Source organism: Ruditapes philippinarum, unplaced genomic scaffold (assembly GCF_026571515.1).
Source record: "Ruditapes philippinarum isolate M1 unplaced genomic scaffold, ASM2657151v2 ctg26432_1_1_1_1, whole genome shotgun sequence".
Lineage (NCBI taxonomy): Eukaryota > Metazoa > Mollusca > Bivalvia > Venerida > Veneridae > Ruditapes > Ruditapes philippinarum.
In genome coordinates, this window is record NW_026854824.1 from 4,492 (window position 1) to 18,096 (window position 13,605).

Sequence of the window (13,605 nt, forward strand, 5' to 3'; positions counted from 1 at the left end):
ACATGTATAAGGATTTTAAATGACTTAGTCTGATTTTGTCCATTTTTCTGAGAAAGGCCGAACCTATGCTAATCATATCGTCAAATTATGATTATATTTTACAAAATAATATATATTTCCTTCAATCAGTTCCAATGATATAAATTGCTAACCAAAGAATGGACAGACAGACGACAATTAAGATGCTTGACATTACACTCCAAATTTCTTTTTAAGTGTCTGAAAAAGGAAGACAATTTGTTACTTATTTATTTCTTTTATTTAAAAAATTGACATGTCAGATACAAAGTATAAAAATTAGTTATCACAATTCACAGTAAATACAGTGGCTATGCTTTAATGAGTAACTAGAAATGTGTCCATAAGACACGGGTGCCCCCACCGCGCCACTGTTCTGTCAATCTTATGACTCTAGGTCAAATATTTTTTGAAAACTAAAAATCTTTTAATTAGTAAAGGGCAAGAACTTTACAAATACTGAATAAATCCACAAGCAAACCCCAAGGTGCATAAGTACACATGCTGACCAACATTCTTGTAAACTTTCAGGCCTACAAGTGAAATACTTTTTGAGCTATGCATGAACAAGTTGAAAATTGCAAATTTATACTACTGTAAATCAAGGGCAATAACTCTAACAAAACTGAAAAAAACAACATGCAAAGTCCCAGGTTCATAGCTTCACAGTGATGTGAATCAATATTCCTGTAATTTAGTGATGTTGATCATTATTCCTGTAAAGTTGGTTGATTCTAACTCAAGCACTCAAGGAACAAATAACAACATAATGAAACAGTTTTTACTAAGTCAAGGGAAATAACTCTACAAATACTGGATAAATCCACAAGCGAAACCCCAGGTGCAAAACTAAATATGCTGAGCAACCTTCCCGTAAGGTTTAATGACTCTATGTCAAATCCTTTTTAAGTTACATGCGACACAAGTTGAAAATTGCAAACATTTCTAAGTCAAGGGCAATAACTCTCAAAATACTAAATAAATCCAGACGAAAATACCCAGGTGCACAACTACACATGCTGATCAATATTCCTGTAAAGTTTCATGACCCTATGTCAAATACTTTTTGAATTACATGCGACACAAGTTGAAAATTGCAAAATTTTATTAAGTCAAGAGCAATAACTCTAAAAAATACTAAAAATATCCAGACGAAAATACAAAGGTGCACAACTACACATGCTGATCAACATTCCTGTAAAGTTTCATGACTCTATGTCTAATACTTTTTGAGTTACGTGCGACACAAAAGAGAACGGACGGAAGGATGGACGGACAATGGTAAATCTAAATGCCCGCCACTAAAGTGGGGGCACAACAATAAGAGAAATAAAAACGGTGATAATTTTCACAGCTTGATAGTCGAATAATCGACATACTAAGAAATCATTAAAATTTATAGATGTAGATACTAAAAAACTGATGTTAGAGAGTTTTATACCTTAGTTATGTAAAATAATTATCATAAATGCAAATTTGTGATTAATGTTGAATAGAATAAGTACTTGCGGAGACAAAACTTGTATGCGAAAATTTATAAACAGTATCTGTATATTTATGTATGTATGCATTGTAGGGTTAATTAGGACCATCTGTCTTATTTTAAAACAGGCTACATATCAGGCCTTTGACAGGGCTATAAAGAAAAAGATAAATGCAGTTGTTAGATTGCTAATAAACATGTATATAAAGATGCATTATTAAATAGATGATAACTAATGAGTGGTGGTTCAATACTGAATTTATTGCACGAGTTGAACTAAATTATATTATGCGAGCATCTGGTGAGCAAAAAGTTATTTTATTAAACAAGTTCAATAAATTTAGTAATGAACCTTCACAAATATCACATACCAAAAGAAAAAGACCGTTTAAAGTGCAAAATAATCATTTTTCATTGACGTGCCAATAGCGTAACACTTACATTTCACTTTGTTTGTATAGTGTAAATGACGTCACATCAAAATATAGCCTTGTGCAATACCATATTTACGGAGTCGAAAATCGGTACAGGTATGTGATAAATGTTATTGACATAAGGTACATACATTTTGCTTCATCATGACAAATTACATTTAAGAAACTCCATTGCGGTCCAAAAGCCAACAAAAAGAAAATTTGGATTTCTTGCTTAGATCAGCAGAGACCGTTACGGCAATAGAACATGCAAAAGATAATTTGATTTATGATATGTATTCTGAAATATATTGAAAACCATATTTTTGTGTTATTATTTGACCAATTTGAGTAAAAAAGCCTTGCAAAGCTTTTCAATTTTCTGCCAGTTTTAAAGCTGCACACCTCCAGATGAGCAAAAATATTTCGATAAAATCAAACCTGAGAAAATGTACTAAGATTTAGGAAAAGTATAAAATTTCAAAATTCTAGTAAAAATCTACATGTTATGTGCGATTAATGACCGATTTTTCAGTATTTATATATTTCTACTCCATTACTAATGCAGCAAGGATTATTTTAGCATATTGTGACCTCTTAATGGTAATTTAAATGGGCTGTAAGTGCCAATGATAATGTGAAAACTGCATTCTTTTGGTAACTTTACAATATTACAATGTTAAATACATTTTCAAATTTTCAAGACAATAGGCATGAATCTGGAGGCGTGCTGCTTTAACAATTAAAATAATTATTCTGAAACAACAGAGTAGGCAAATGATCTGAAATGTTGCACACAAGTGTTTAGGCTAGACCTTCATCACAGGAACAATTAATCTTGAAATAATATTTCCAGTATCCGACATGTCCAAAAAAAGTGGAGTCCCTTTAATAAGCCAATTAACATCAAACGAATAAATTAATTTGTTTCCATCACAGGGAATATTAATCTTGCAGAGACTATTTCCAGTATCGAACATGCCAAAAAAAACCTCAGTGCAGTCCCTTTAATTAGCCAATTAACATCAAATGAATAAATCAACTGCTTTAAGTACATCATCTAACTTCCATCTAGTGTTCTTTTTCCAATGTAAGAGAAAATAATGACAAAACTAAATAATATAACATTGTTAATGATACATATTTTACAGCAGTCATTTTTATAATAAATACTCTTTATTTGTACACAAATCATGCAACATTATAAAACATATATTTCTTTATATTAAATACTTATGAATGAAATATTGATGAAATAAAATGCGTACTTTCATTTCCTGTATTTTCACTGTAAAAAAATATTTTTCACAGCAGTGAAACATATTTTTCGTATTTTCACTGATGTCTTGCCGGACTTCTTTTTCTAAATTAAGCAAATACACAAAATTTAAAGGAAAATCTTTCAAATTGTAATATCAAAAAGAAAAATTATATAAATAAACAGAAAATTCAAGTTTTTTGATCTATAAATACAGGATTTATTTTCATCTTGTGGTATGAAAATGTTTATATTTAACTCATGGCTACTGCCACTCATGAAATATTTATTTTCATACCACTCGATGAAAATAAATCCTGTATTTATAGAAAAAACTTGAATATCCTCTATATATCAAAAGGCCAACATTCTATCTTCATACTTACGATAAAATGCAAACTGGAAATCTAGCAACACAAAACACTCAGAACATGAATTTTAACAAAACCAACATATGTTTCATCTAACAAATAAGAAAAACTCTAAGCTAATGAAAATTCAGACAGAAAAAAAGGAACTTCTAGGTTTTATCAGTGAGATTTAACTGTAACCCTAGTAACACATCAACAACACAGATGCTCCTGTTTAAAATCAAGAAATTGATTATAAAATGAAAATTTAGAGAATAAAGAATAAATCTTTCTTTACAAAAGATAATATTTCTTACAGGCACATCATTAAGTCTCAGAAAAGTTTTGTTTTCTTTCTGTAGAAAGAGCAAATGTGATTTTAATCATGTTGAAATAATGGTTTGAGAACATGCAAGATGCTTTTTACCTAAAGAAAATAGTGCTGAATGTGAAATACTGTTTCATTAAGGTAGCAACATCTTAACAAAATAGTATTTTTAATTCAAATACTAAACCCCTATAGCCGTTTTAATTGGCAAAACACAAAAAATACGCAAATGATGGCCTAGATTTAAGGCCAATAAGTTACTATTTAGTTGTATAGTTTATACAAATTTATTTGATTTTGATTGTGTTGGCAGCTGTAAGCATATTGAAACACTCTTGAATCCATTCCTAGGACCAATCAGTACTCACTTAGCAATAAGTGTAATGTTTCTTCATCAAAGATACAACGGATTGTCCTTGACATGGGTTTAAACCAATGCCTCCGGCAAACATTTGATTACTAGTCCGACATGTTAACCTCAGAGGCCACACCACCACTTTTGGAAATTGTTACAGGATACCACAGTCAATTAAAGCTTTTCAAATTTTGAAAGATAAGAATAAAAATATTTGTGTTTTTGAGGCTTAATACACTCATGCTACATGTATTGTTTTAGTATATCGTTCAACATGTTAAATGCAAGAGAAAAAAAAAGAAACTTCAGTTTCAAATTTCAAGTTTGATAATACACAGTATCACATATTCATACTCCCTATAGTTCAGTATATTAGATCATTCAACATGTTTTACAGTTTGTATATTGGAGGGCAGGTGACCTTGACCTGCTAGTTTTCTACGGTCACTAGGTGGAGCTGTTTGTCGTGGGTATTTCCCTGCAATGGCATGTGGCATAGTTTGCTGCAAGTAAAAATATGTAACTATAATTATTTTTCAGTTACAGAAATCTATGTATATAATAAATTTAAAAGTAAAATATTCAATATTTCATAAACAAAAATTGCATTTTGTTTCAAAATATTAATCAACAAATCAAAACTATAAAATAATATGAAGAATTCAATGTAATGTGAAAACATTAAATGTCGTTAAATTTGGTATTTGTGAATAAAATTGGATAACATTTATTCAGTATTATCTCTTTCTATGAATTTTTAACAATTTTTTTCCATCCACATTGTAAAGTGAATGTACAATGTACTTTAAAATCACAAAAAAAATTAAGCAAATTTTTACGCCATTTTTATGAATAAAGGAAGGTATTTCAAGAAACAATTGAAGGTAAAAATTTCTGTCAAATAAACTTATACCTCAAGCATATATTATAATTCAATGTAATAAACAAAAGTGAGGTAACTCATGAAGAGAAATTATGTTGAACAATCAATTTATGTAATCATACTGTGTAATTACAACAAAATGTTCATTTTGGCTTAAATATTAACATAGAAAGTAAATAAGAAGGCTTCTTTTAGAACTTTAAAAACACATCAAACTGTTTGAGTGAGGCTCAAAAAAGGATTGGAGCACCACACTAAATACCGTATTTCCGTATATACCGGACAAGGCGCACGAATGATAAAATGCTAATATCTTGCCTTTTTACCCAACATAATTAACTTTGATAGGTCTAATTCATCTTTTCACACCGATTTATGTATGATAATAAATGAAAAATGTAAAAATCGGCAAAAAAACGATATTTGTCTATTTTGTGATCAAGATTTCTGCAAGTGTCTAGAGGTACTGCTCCAATCCTGTATTGTGTTAAATCCAAACTGTTTCATGGTCATTTTGAGAGCTTTACTTACTTTATTGACTGGCTGATGGCGTTCTACGGTCACTGAGGTCATGGGCGGAGCTAAAACTTGTGACCCCACCCCTTTTGACATCCTACTGTCAACTTTTGAAGTAACCTTTGTAGATAAATGTTTTGACATTCCTGGTTTTCCTGTTGACTTTGAACTCTATGTAAAGATGTAAAAGATGGAAAAAAATAAAAGAATTTGAATAAATATACACGAGACAGGCATTGACACATGCCAAGTTTTCATGGCATCTGGCTGAAATTCCTTGAGAAATGTCGAAGGTCATGTGCACAGGTGAAAAATTCCTCACTGAAGTGCAATAACTTATAAACTCCTATTAAATGTAAAAGGGCTTAACCACTTTCTGCACTAAAGTGACATTATGTGTACATACAGCTTATGAAAAAAGAAAAAGTAAAAGGAGCATAAACCCGCAAAAAGTTATCTTATCTTGATTTTAAAGGACAGACAATCCTTTCATTTAGCAATCTTTCAATCTTACCTTCCATGCATACAAAATTTTTATTACACACTGACAAGAGCTGTCGGTAGGACAGCATGCTCGACTAATTTAAGTATGTGATATGAAACCACAGCCTGGATAATGTAGAATATCCTAAGTTAAGAAAAGACCATAATTCTGTCAAAATTAATGGTAGAGTTATGGCCCTTAAAAAGTGACCTCCTATTATGCTCTCAAATAAGTGTGTTAAGTATTAAACCTTTCTCTTCAGTAATTTTTGACATACCAACTTCCACACAAAAACATAATCAAAAAGTGATGCCTGGGTGAGGACAACTCTCTCCCTATTTTTTCCTATAACTAAATGTTTAAAAAAAAAACAAGTTTGGTGACATTTTTATTCGCCTGAATGCTTCTGTTATCATATTAGAAGATCACAAAATGCTTACAAAATTTCTAAAAAAACATTTTCATTCTGCCTATATGTTGGTATGAAAACTGCGGTGAGTGCCTTCAAAATTGTTTATTTATAATCCAATGGAATAGAAAGTTTTAACTATACTAACCAATGGTCGGCCCTGTGTTACTGTAGAAGGTCGTGACCCTTCACTAGTTACAATTCTTTCATGTTGATCATGTGGTAATGTTTTAGGTATACTGTAATCTTTCTCTGGTATACTGTCTTTCATGTTTTCACTGATATCATCAGGTATATGTACATTTCCTGATTAAAACAAATTGAAAATGTATTCAAAAGTAAAATATTATGAAGTGAACAAAGATTGTAATTTAGACATTGCAAAAGGCACAAAAGGAGGTCAAAATATGCAAAAATAGCCTTTATTGCAATAGTAATGCAGTAGATATATGGTGATAGATATTGCAAAAGCAATCATTAATCATAACATGTGAATTATAACTTGAATCAGGAATCTTTTTACTTTTCTTAAAATCTTAGTACAATTTTCTCAAGCTTGAATTTCTCAAAATATTTAGGCTCTTCTGGAGACACGCAGCTTTAAATGCCTACGTTACAAACTACAGTCAAAACTGCCCGATCGGCAACCTTTATAAAAGCACCACCTGCCTAAGTGCGCCATCTCTGGACATCCCCAATGTAAATTACTATATATTTGTCTCTTATAAGACGGCCCCCTGCTCAACACCGCCAACGGCCACCCATTTTCATCCCCAAACAGCCAAAATTACCAGATCAAACGGCCAGTACAAGAACGTTTGTCCCAATTTTGAATCCAATATTTTTTCTATACCATACCGTTTTCGTACCATTTTACATTAATTTTTACCAGTAGTCGGTAAATTTGTTTGTAAGTTTGAAAAATATCTTGTTTATAATGGTTTCGTTTGAGTAAAATGTTTTTGATATACATGTACATACATTAACAAAATCTAACTGCAAAGCAAAATTTAAAGTGTCTAATTAACCAAGTTGAATCTCTAACGTTCAATGTCTAATAATCGCTAATCCAATTGTTTTGGAGACGTGTCAACATACATGTGTAATATGTACTATGTACACGGTATCAATCTAAACCATTGTTACATTTTTACTTGACAAAGTTAGAATAATAATTCATTTTATTTATATACATATTTATTTATTTATTTTGTACATGTTAGGAATTTTACAAATTATTTTATTGTTAAGTAATAGCCTACTGACTATATTGTTTTTACAATCGGTGCTGGCACTTGACTGATGTTTGACCCATTATTTCATGAGCATTTTGTGAAAAATGGCTGTTTTCATTGAAAAGTCGCCCGTTACAAGTTCAAATTGCTATAAAACTATAAAAACTGCTTCAATACTAATCAAACTTGGCACAAATGTTGACTGGACATTGCCTTTGTAACAACATGCTCAGGCTTAATTTGATGTTACCATGGCAATGAGGGGACATCTCAAAATTGCCCAAATTCACTATTTTGCGTTGATTTTTTCCATTAAAATTGGTTTCAAAGTGCTGCAACTTCTCAATGGATTGAGATAGAGTCAAATGCTTTTCATCCTTGGTTAAACGTTACATTATGATTGATCTGGGGTCATTTTTAGCCTCTCACAAGTCCAAACCTTTCTTGGCAATGAAAGGGACTGCCACTTCACCCTTCTGGCAACCCCCTGATGTATCTTTTGGATGGAGGCCGCGCCGAAAAAGTGGTCACTTTTTTCAACAACATTTCTTAAACGAAAAACAGTCTTTGGGGCCTAAAAAGGGGATTTTTTCACTTTTTGAGGCCTAAAAGAGGGGGGGGGGCGAAAGTGCGTTGTTTCGCTTATATATGAGGTGAAGGGTTAACCTTTCCCCAACAAGATGTGATCTCAAGTTAAATGTATTGCCGCTAAATGGCTGTCATACAACAAATCTAACTTGGGACTTATTTTATGTTTACAACCCACTTTTTTTCAACAAACCCAAAATGTTTCGAAATGGGAATTTGATTTGAAATTTTAGCCTTCTTTTTGTCCCAACAACTTTATTGTTTTCAGCCATTTTTAAGTGTTGCTAAGATATGGTCATAGACTAAAATGTAGACAATTGTGAATGATGAATCTCAGATCAAGACAGTAAGTATGATGATAATTGATTTAGATCTATTGGATTTTTATTTTACAAAATTATTTCAAAATTTGATTGTTTTTGTATATATAATTATTTCATTTTCAACACAAAGAAATAAGTTTTTTCTGAAGTGCAAATACAGCTAACATACAGACACTGTCCATTTAGTAGTCACGGTATAGTTTTAGACATGTCCTTTTGACAGGGCACCTGTATCTGTTTATGTTTTGAGTTAATTTTCGTCATTTCCACAGGTACAAACAATTGCATGCAGCTTTAAATGCCTATGTTACAAACTAATTGTATAATTAATTGACTTCAAACAAAAATTACCATAAAGATCTGTTGGACATGATTTGTTTATTCTTTTAATACTAACTTAGTGGTAAAGAAATTTATATGACATTATCTTAGTTTCGCATTTTCTTACTTAAGGTCACATGGTCTTAGTTTCACGTTTTCTCACTTTAGGAAACAAGGTCTTATTTCCTTAAAAGTGATTAATATAACTTGCAAGAACTTGTTTTGCAATCAAGCTAAAATAAAGATGTTTAAACCAAGGTCTTATTTTCACATTTTCTCAACTTCAAGTCTCAAGGACTTTGTTTCACATTTTCTTACTTTAAGTTACATGGTCTTAGTTTCATATTTCACACTTTAGGTTACATGTTCTTAGCTTCACATTTTCTTACTTTAAGTCACATGGTCTTAGTTTCATATTTCACACTTTAGGTTACATGGTCTTAGCTTCACATTTTCTTACTTTAAGTTACATGGTCTTAGTTTCATATTTCACACTTTAGGTTACACATTCTTTACTTAACATTTTCTTACTTAAGTCACATGGTCTTAGTTTTACATTTTCTCACTTTCGGTCAAATCTTAGTTTCACATTTTCTTACTTAAAGTAATATTGTCTTAGTTTCACATTTTCTCAACTTCAAGTCACATGGTCTCAGTTTCACATTTTCTCAATTTCAAAATCTATGTCAAATAGTTTACCTATGTCTTTGTTCTCTTTTTCCTCATTGTTATGAAATATTGTCATCGCTTCGAGATTAAGGGCGCAAACTCCACGCATGAACGCTTTCTTCATCATCTCTTCGTAACGTTCACGTTCTTTATGCATCTGAGCTACCTCCGCCTTCACACTTTCTAACTCTTCATTTGCCTACATTTAATAACATGTGGAAAAATAATTCATTATGTTTATATAAGTATACATGCATTAGACATACATACGATATCTGATTACTTATCAAAGTTACCTCCCAGTCCAGCCCATAATATTAAAAGAACCCCATGCCTCTGGCTTTGGATGGTTACATGATAATTGTGTAATTTATGCTATTAACTCTGATTCAAACCTTTGACTTATTCTCCCTTTAAACAATAAGGGGTAGGAAGGTATCACTTAAATATTTTGAGCAAGAATAGAAACAGTGGTATACCTTAGTCTGTTTCCCTGGCTACAATTACAATAAACAATCTTATTTTGACGTTTTCCACATATATTATAATGTTGCATCATAATTATACCTTTTATGATTATAATATTATACATTACTGTATGAAGATATGTGTATAACATTGAAAGCACTAACTGGAAGGAAGGTAACAAAACAACCGGTAAATTAACTTACAGAAGCCAGTTTTGCCTCGTAATTGTTCGTGAGCTGAATACAAACTTCCTGTGCCTTCGCCTGACAGGCTTTTTCAACACGCACCCTCCATTTTGTCTCTATGACCGAGTGCCAAGCATCCCAAACTTTTCTTTGTAAACATCTTTGATGATGCTTCTTAGCTATCATGGTACAAAATGTCTGAAAAATATTAAGTTTGTTTTTACGTCATACCAACACAGTACAGGTCATATGGCAACGTTCCAGCTTAACTGGTGGAGGACGACTTCAGGTGCCCTTCCGTGCATTATTTCGTGTATGTGCACATCCATTTTTAAGGAAGTTTACTATCATATTTCTTTCATACAAACATTTTGGAAGAAGCATTTTTTAAAATACAAACTATAATTTTTGCAGCAGAAATATAGCTTTATACATTAAAGCATTCATGCAGGAATGTCCCAGATATTAGGTGTCTGTCCCGGAGGCGTCCCGAACATGATTCATGCCCCGGTACAATAAAAATCTAAAATAATCTACTTTTCAGTCTGAAATTTTACATTTTTATATAATCTTATTGTCAAGTTTTTTATTAAATATCTGTCGGTTAATCTGTATGTAAAGTTATACCTCTCTTTTGAAATCATTATGTTTCATCTTCCACTCACAGAATGTTCTCATCATTTCATTTTTATCTTTCTGTTTCTGCATTGCATGCGTCAGATTAGAGATTACTTGATCCTTTCTGTCTATGGATTTTTCATAAGTAGCTAGTAGTTCCTTTAAACTATTTATTTCTTCTACAAGTTTCATCTTGTCAGAGGCATGCCTGAAATACAGAGTCTAATATACCAGTCAATGTCTTAACATGTCCAACTTTTTTTGAACAACTTCAAGACTTCAACAAGCAAATTCGTTGAATTTATATCCCCCCGCCGAATACTGGTTATTACTAACACAACAACCGAAGACATACTAAGGCTTTATTTATATATTTATCATGGCATAAACAATAATATTCTTTGTACTTGATAAATATTCAGGGCAATTATAGAGCCATAACTCTGTGTTAGATAGTAATATATTGACATGCCAATGAGATGTAAATTGCCTTTGTGTATCCATGGTTGCCATAAAGTTTTGTTGAAATCAATACAGCAGTTGCAAAGAAATAGCAATATTGCTCTATATGCATACTACATAACTAATCAAGGGCCATAACTCAGAGTTAAAGTGTCAAACCGGAACAAGGAGACTATATGCACATCTCCACTTGGTAATGAAGGTTCCCGTAAAGTTTCATTGAATTCCAGCCTTTAGTTACACATAAGTAGCACGGAAAAGATTATTGCTCTGGTGGCATACTGCATAAAACATCAAGGGTCATAACTTTTACGTAAGTTAAAGTGTCTGACCGGAACAAGGCTATGATATACGCATCTCCTCTTTGTATTTAAGGTTCCATAAAGTTTCGTTGAATTCCAGTCAGTAGTTACAGAGAAGTAGCACGGAAAAGATTATTGCTCTGGTTGCATACTGCATAAGTAATCAAGGGCCATAACTTTAACATAAGTTAAAGTGTCTGACCGGAACAAAGCGATGATATACGCATCTCCTCTTGGTATTTAAGGTTCCATAAAATTTCATTGAACTCCAGCCAGTAGTTGCAGAGAAGTAGTGCGGAAACGAATATAATGTTCTATATGCATACTGCATAACTAATCAAGGGCCATAACTCTGATTTAAAGTGTCTGACCGGAACAAGCTGACGATAGGCGCATCTCCTCTTTGTATTGAAGGTTCCCATAAAGTTTTGTTGAATTCCAGCCAGTTGTTGCAGAAAAGTAGTTCAGATACTATTTTTCTTGTATATGCATACTGCATAACTAATCAAGGGCCATAACTCTGAGTTAAAGTGTCTGACCGGAACAAGCTGACGATATGCGCATCTCCTCTTTTTATTGAAGGTTCCTATAAAGTTTTGTTGAATTCCAGCCAGTTGTTGCAGAAAAGTAGTTCAGAAACTATTTTTGCTGTATATGCATACTGCATAACTAATCAAGAGCCATAACTCTGAGTTAAAGTGTCTGACCAGAACAAAGACGCGTCAATATGCGCATCTCCTCATAGTATTGAAGGTTCCCATAAAGTTTTGTTGAATTCCAGCCAGTAGAAGCTGAGACATAGCGCGGAAACAATTTTTACTCTATATGCATACTGCATAACTAATCAAGGGCCATAACTCTGAGTTTAAGTGTCTGACCCGAACAAGGCGACGATATGCGAATCTCCTCTTGGTATTGAAGGTTTCCATAAAGTTTTGTTGAATTCCAGCCAATAGTTGCAGAGAACTAGTCCGGAAACGATTTTTACTCTATATGCATACTAATCAAGGGCCATAACTCTGAGTTAAAGTTTCTGACCGGAACAAGGTGACGATATGCGCATCTCCTCTTGGTATTGAAGGTTCTCATAAAGTTTCGTTGAATTCCAGCCAGTAGTTGCAGAGAACTAGTCCGGAAACGATTTTTACTCTATATGCATACTTCATAACTAATCAAGGGCCATAACTCTGAGTTAAAAGGTCTGACTGGAACAAGCTGACGATATGCCCATCTCCTCTTGATATTGATGATTCCCATAAAGTTTCGTTGAATTCCAGCCAGTAGTTGCAGAGAACTAGTCCAGAAACGAAATTCGGATGATTGGAGAACGCCAAAACAATATCCCTCTATCTATCGGCGGGGGATAACAAGCACTTGGTGGTAATTGTCTTTAAATATCAGATTTATATTAAGTCATAAAATGTACATAATATTCAGGGCCGGCAAAATCTGCTTTTGACTTACTTGTCCGTTTCTATGTGAAGCATTTTTTAACTTGTCTGTATGATATTTACATAGTTAATTCTTGAAAATCTGCACTTGTCCGTACAGGCTGTGGGACAACCTAGGCAATAGGGACAATTGATTTTGCCGGCCTTGCATATAATATATAACTAACTTACTTTTCTTGTTCTTTCACCAGTTGAAGTCTGCCTTGTTCCACTATCCGAATTTTTGATTGACTGAACTCAGCCTTTATTAAAATAAAGATAAAAATAAATAAAGAATATTTTGTTTGTTTTTTGTGTATGATGAAATTTTATTTCATACAGTGAGCTTTTATTACAGTATTCTCACTAGAGGCACAGCCATGATTGAGAATACTGTTTTTAAAGTTAAAATATTCGAAGACCATATTTGGTGACAGTTGCATTGAATTAATTGAAGTTTTATCTTTTAAACTACATTTTTAAATTGATGATATTTATCAATTTCAG

The 13,605-nt window shown here is 32.5% G+C and overlaps 1 protein-coding gene across 1 annotated transcript; it reads right to left on the reverse strand.

The window, feature by feature from the left end:
• Positions 1-282: 282 nt before the first annotated feature.
• Positions 283-13,361, reverse strand: LOC132741191 (centrosomal protein POC5-like; the record flags this gene model as incomplete). The annotated part of the gene is given in 7 exon segments (XM_060729305.1): positions 283-4,708; positions 5,620-5,775; positions 6,646-6,803; positions 9,664-9,832; positions 10,305-10,484; positions 10,914-11,112; positions 13,291-13,361. Coding segments are annotated over 7 exon segments (1,059 nt in total), but the record flags the coding sequence as incomplete, so codon positions are not given.
• Between the last annotated feature and the right edge of the window lie 244 nt (positions 13,362-13,605).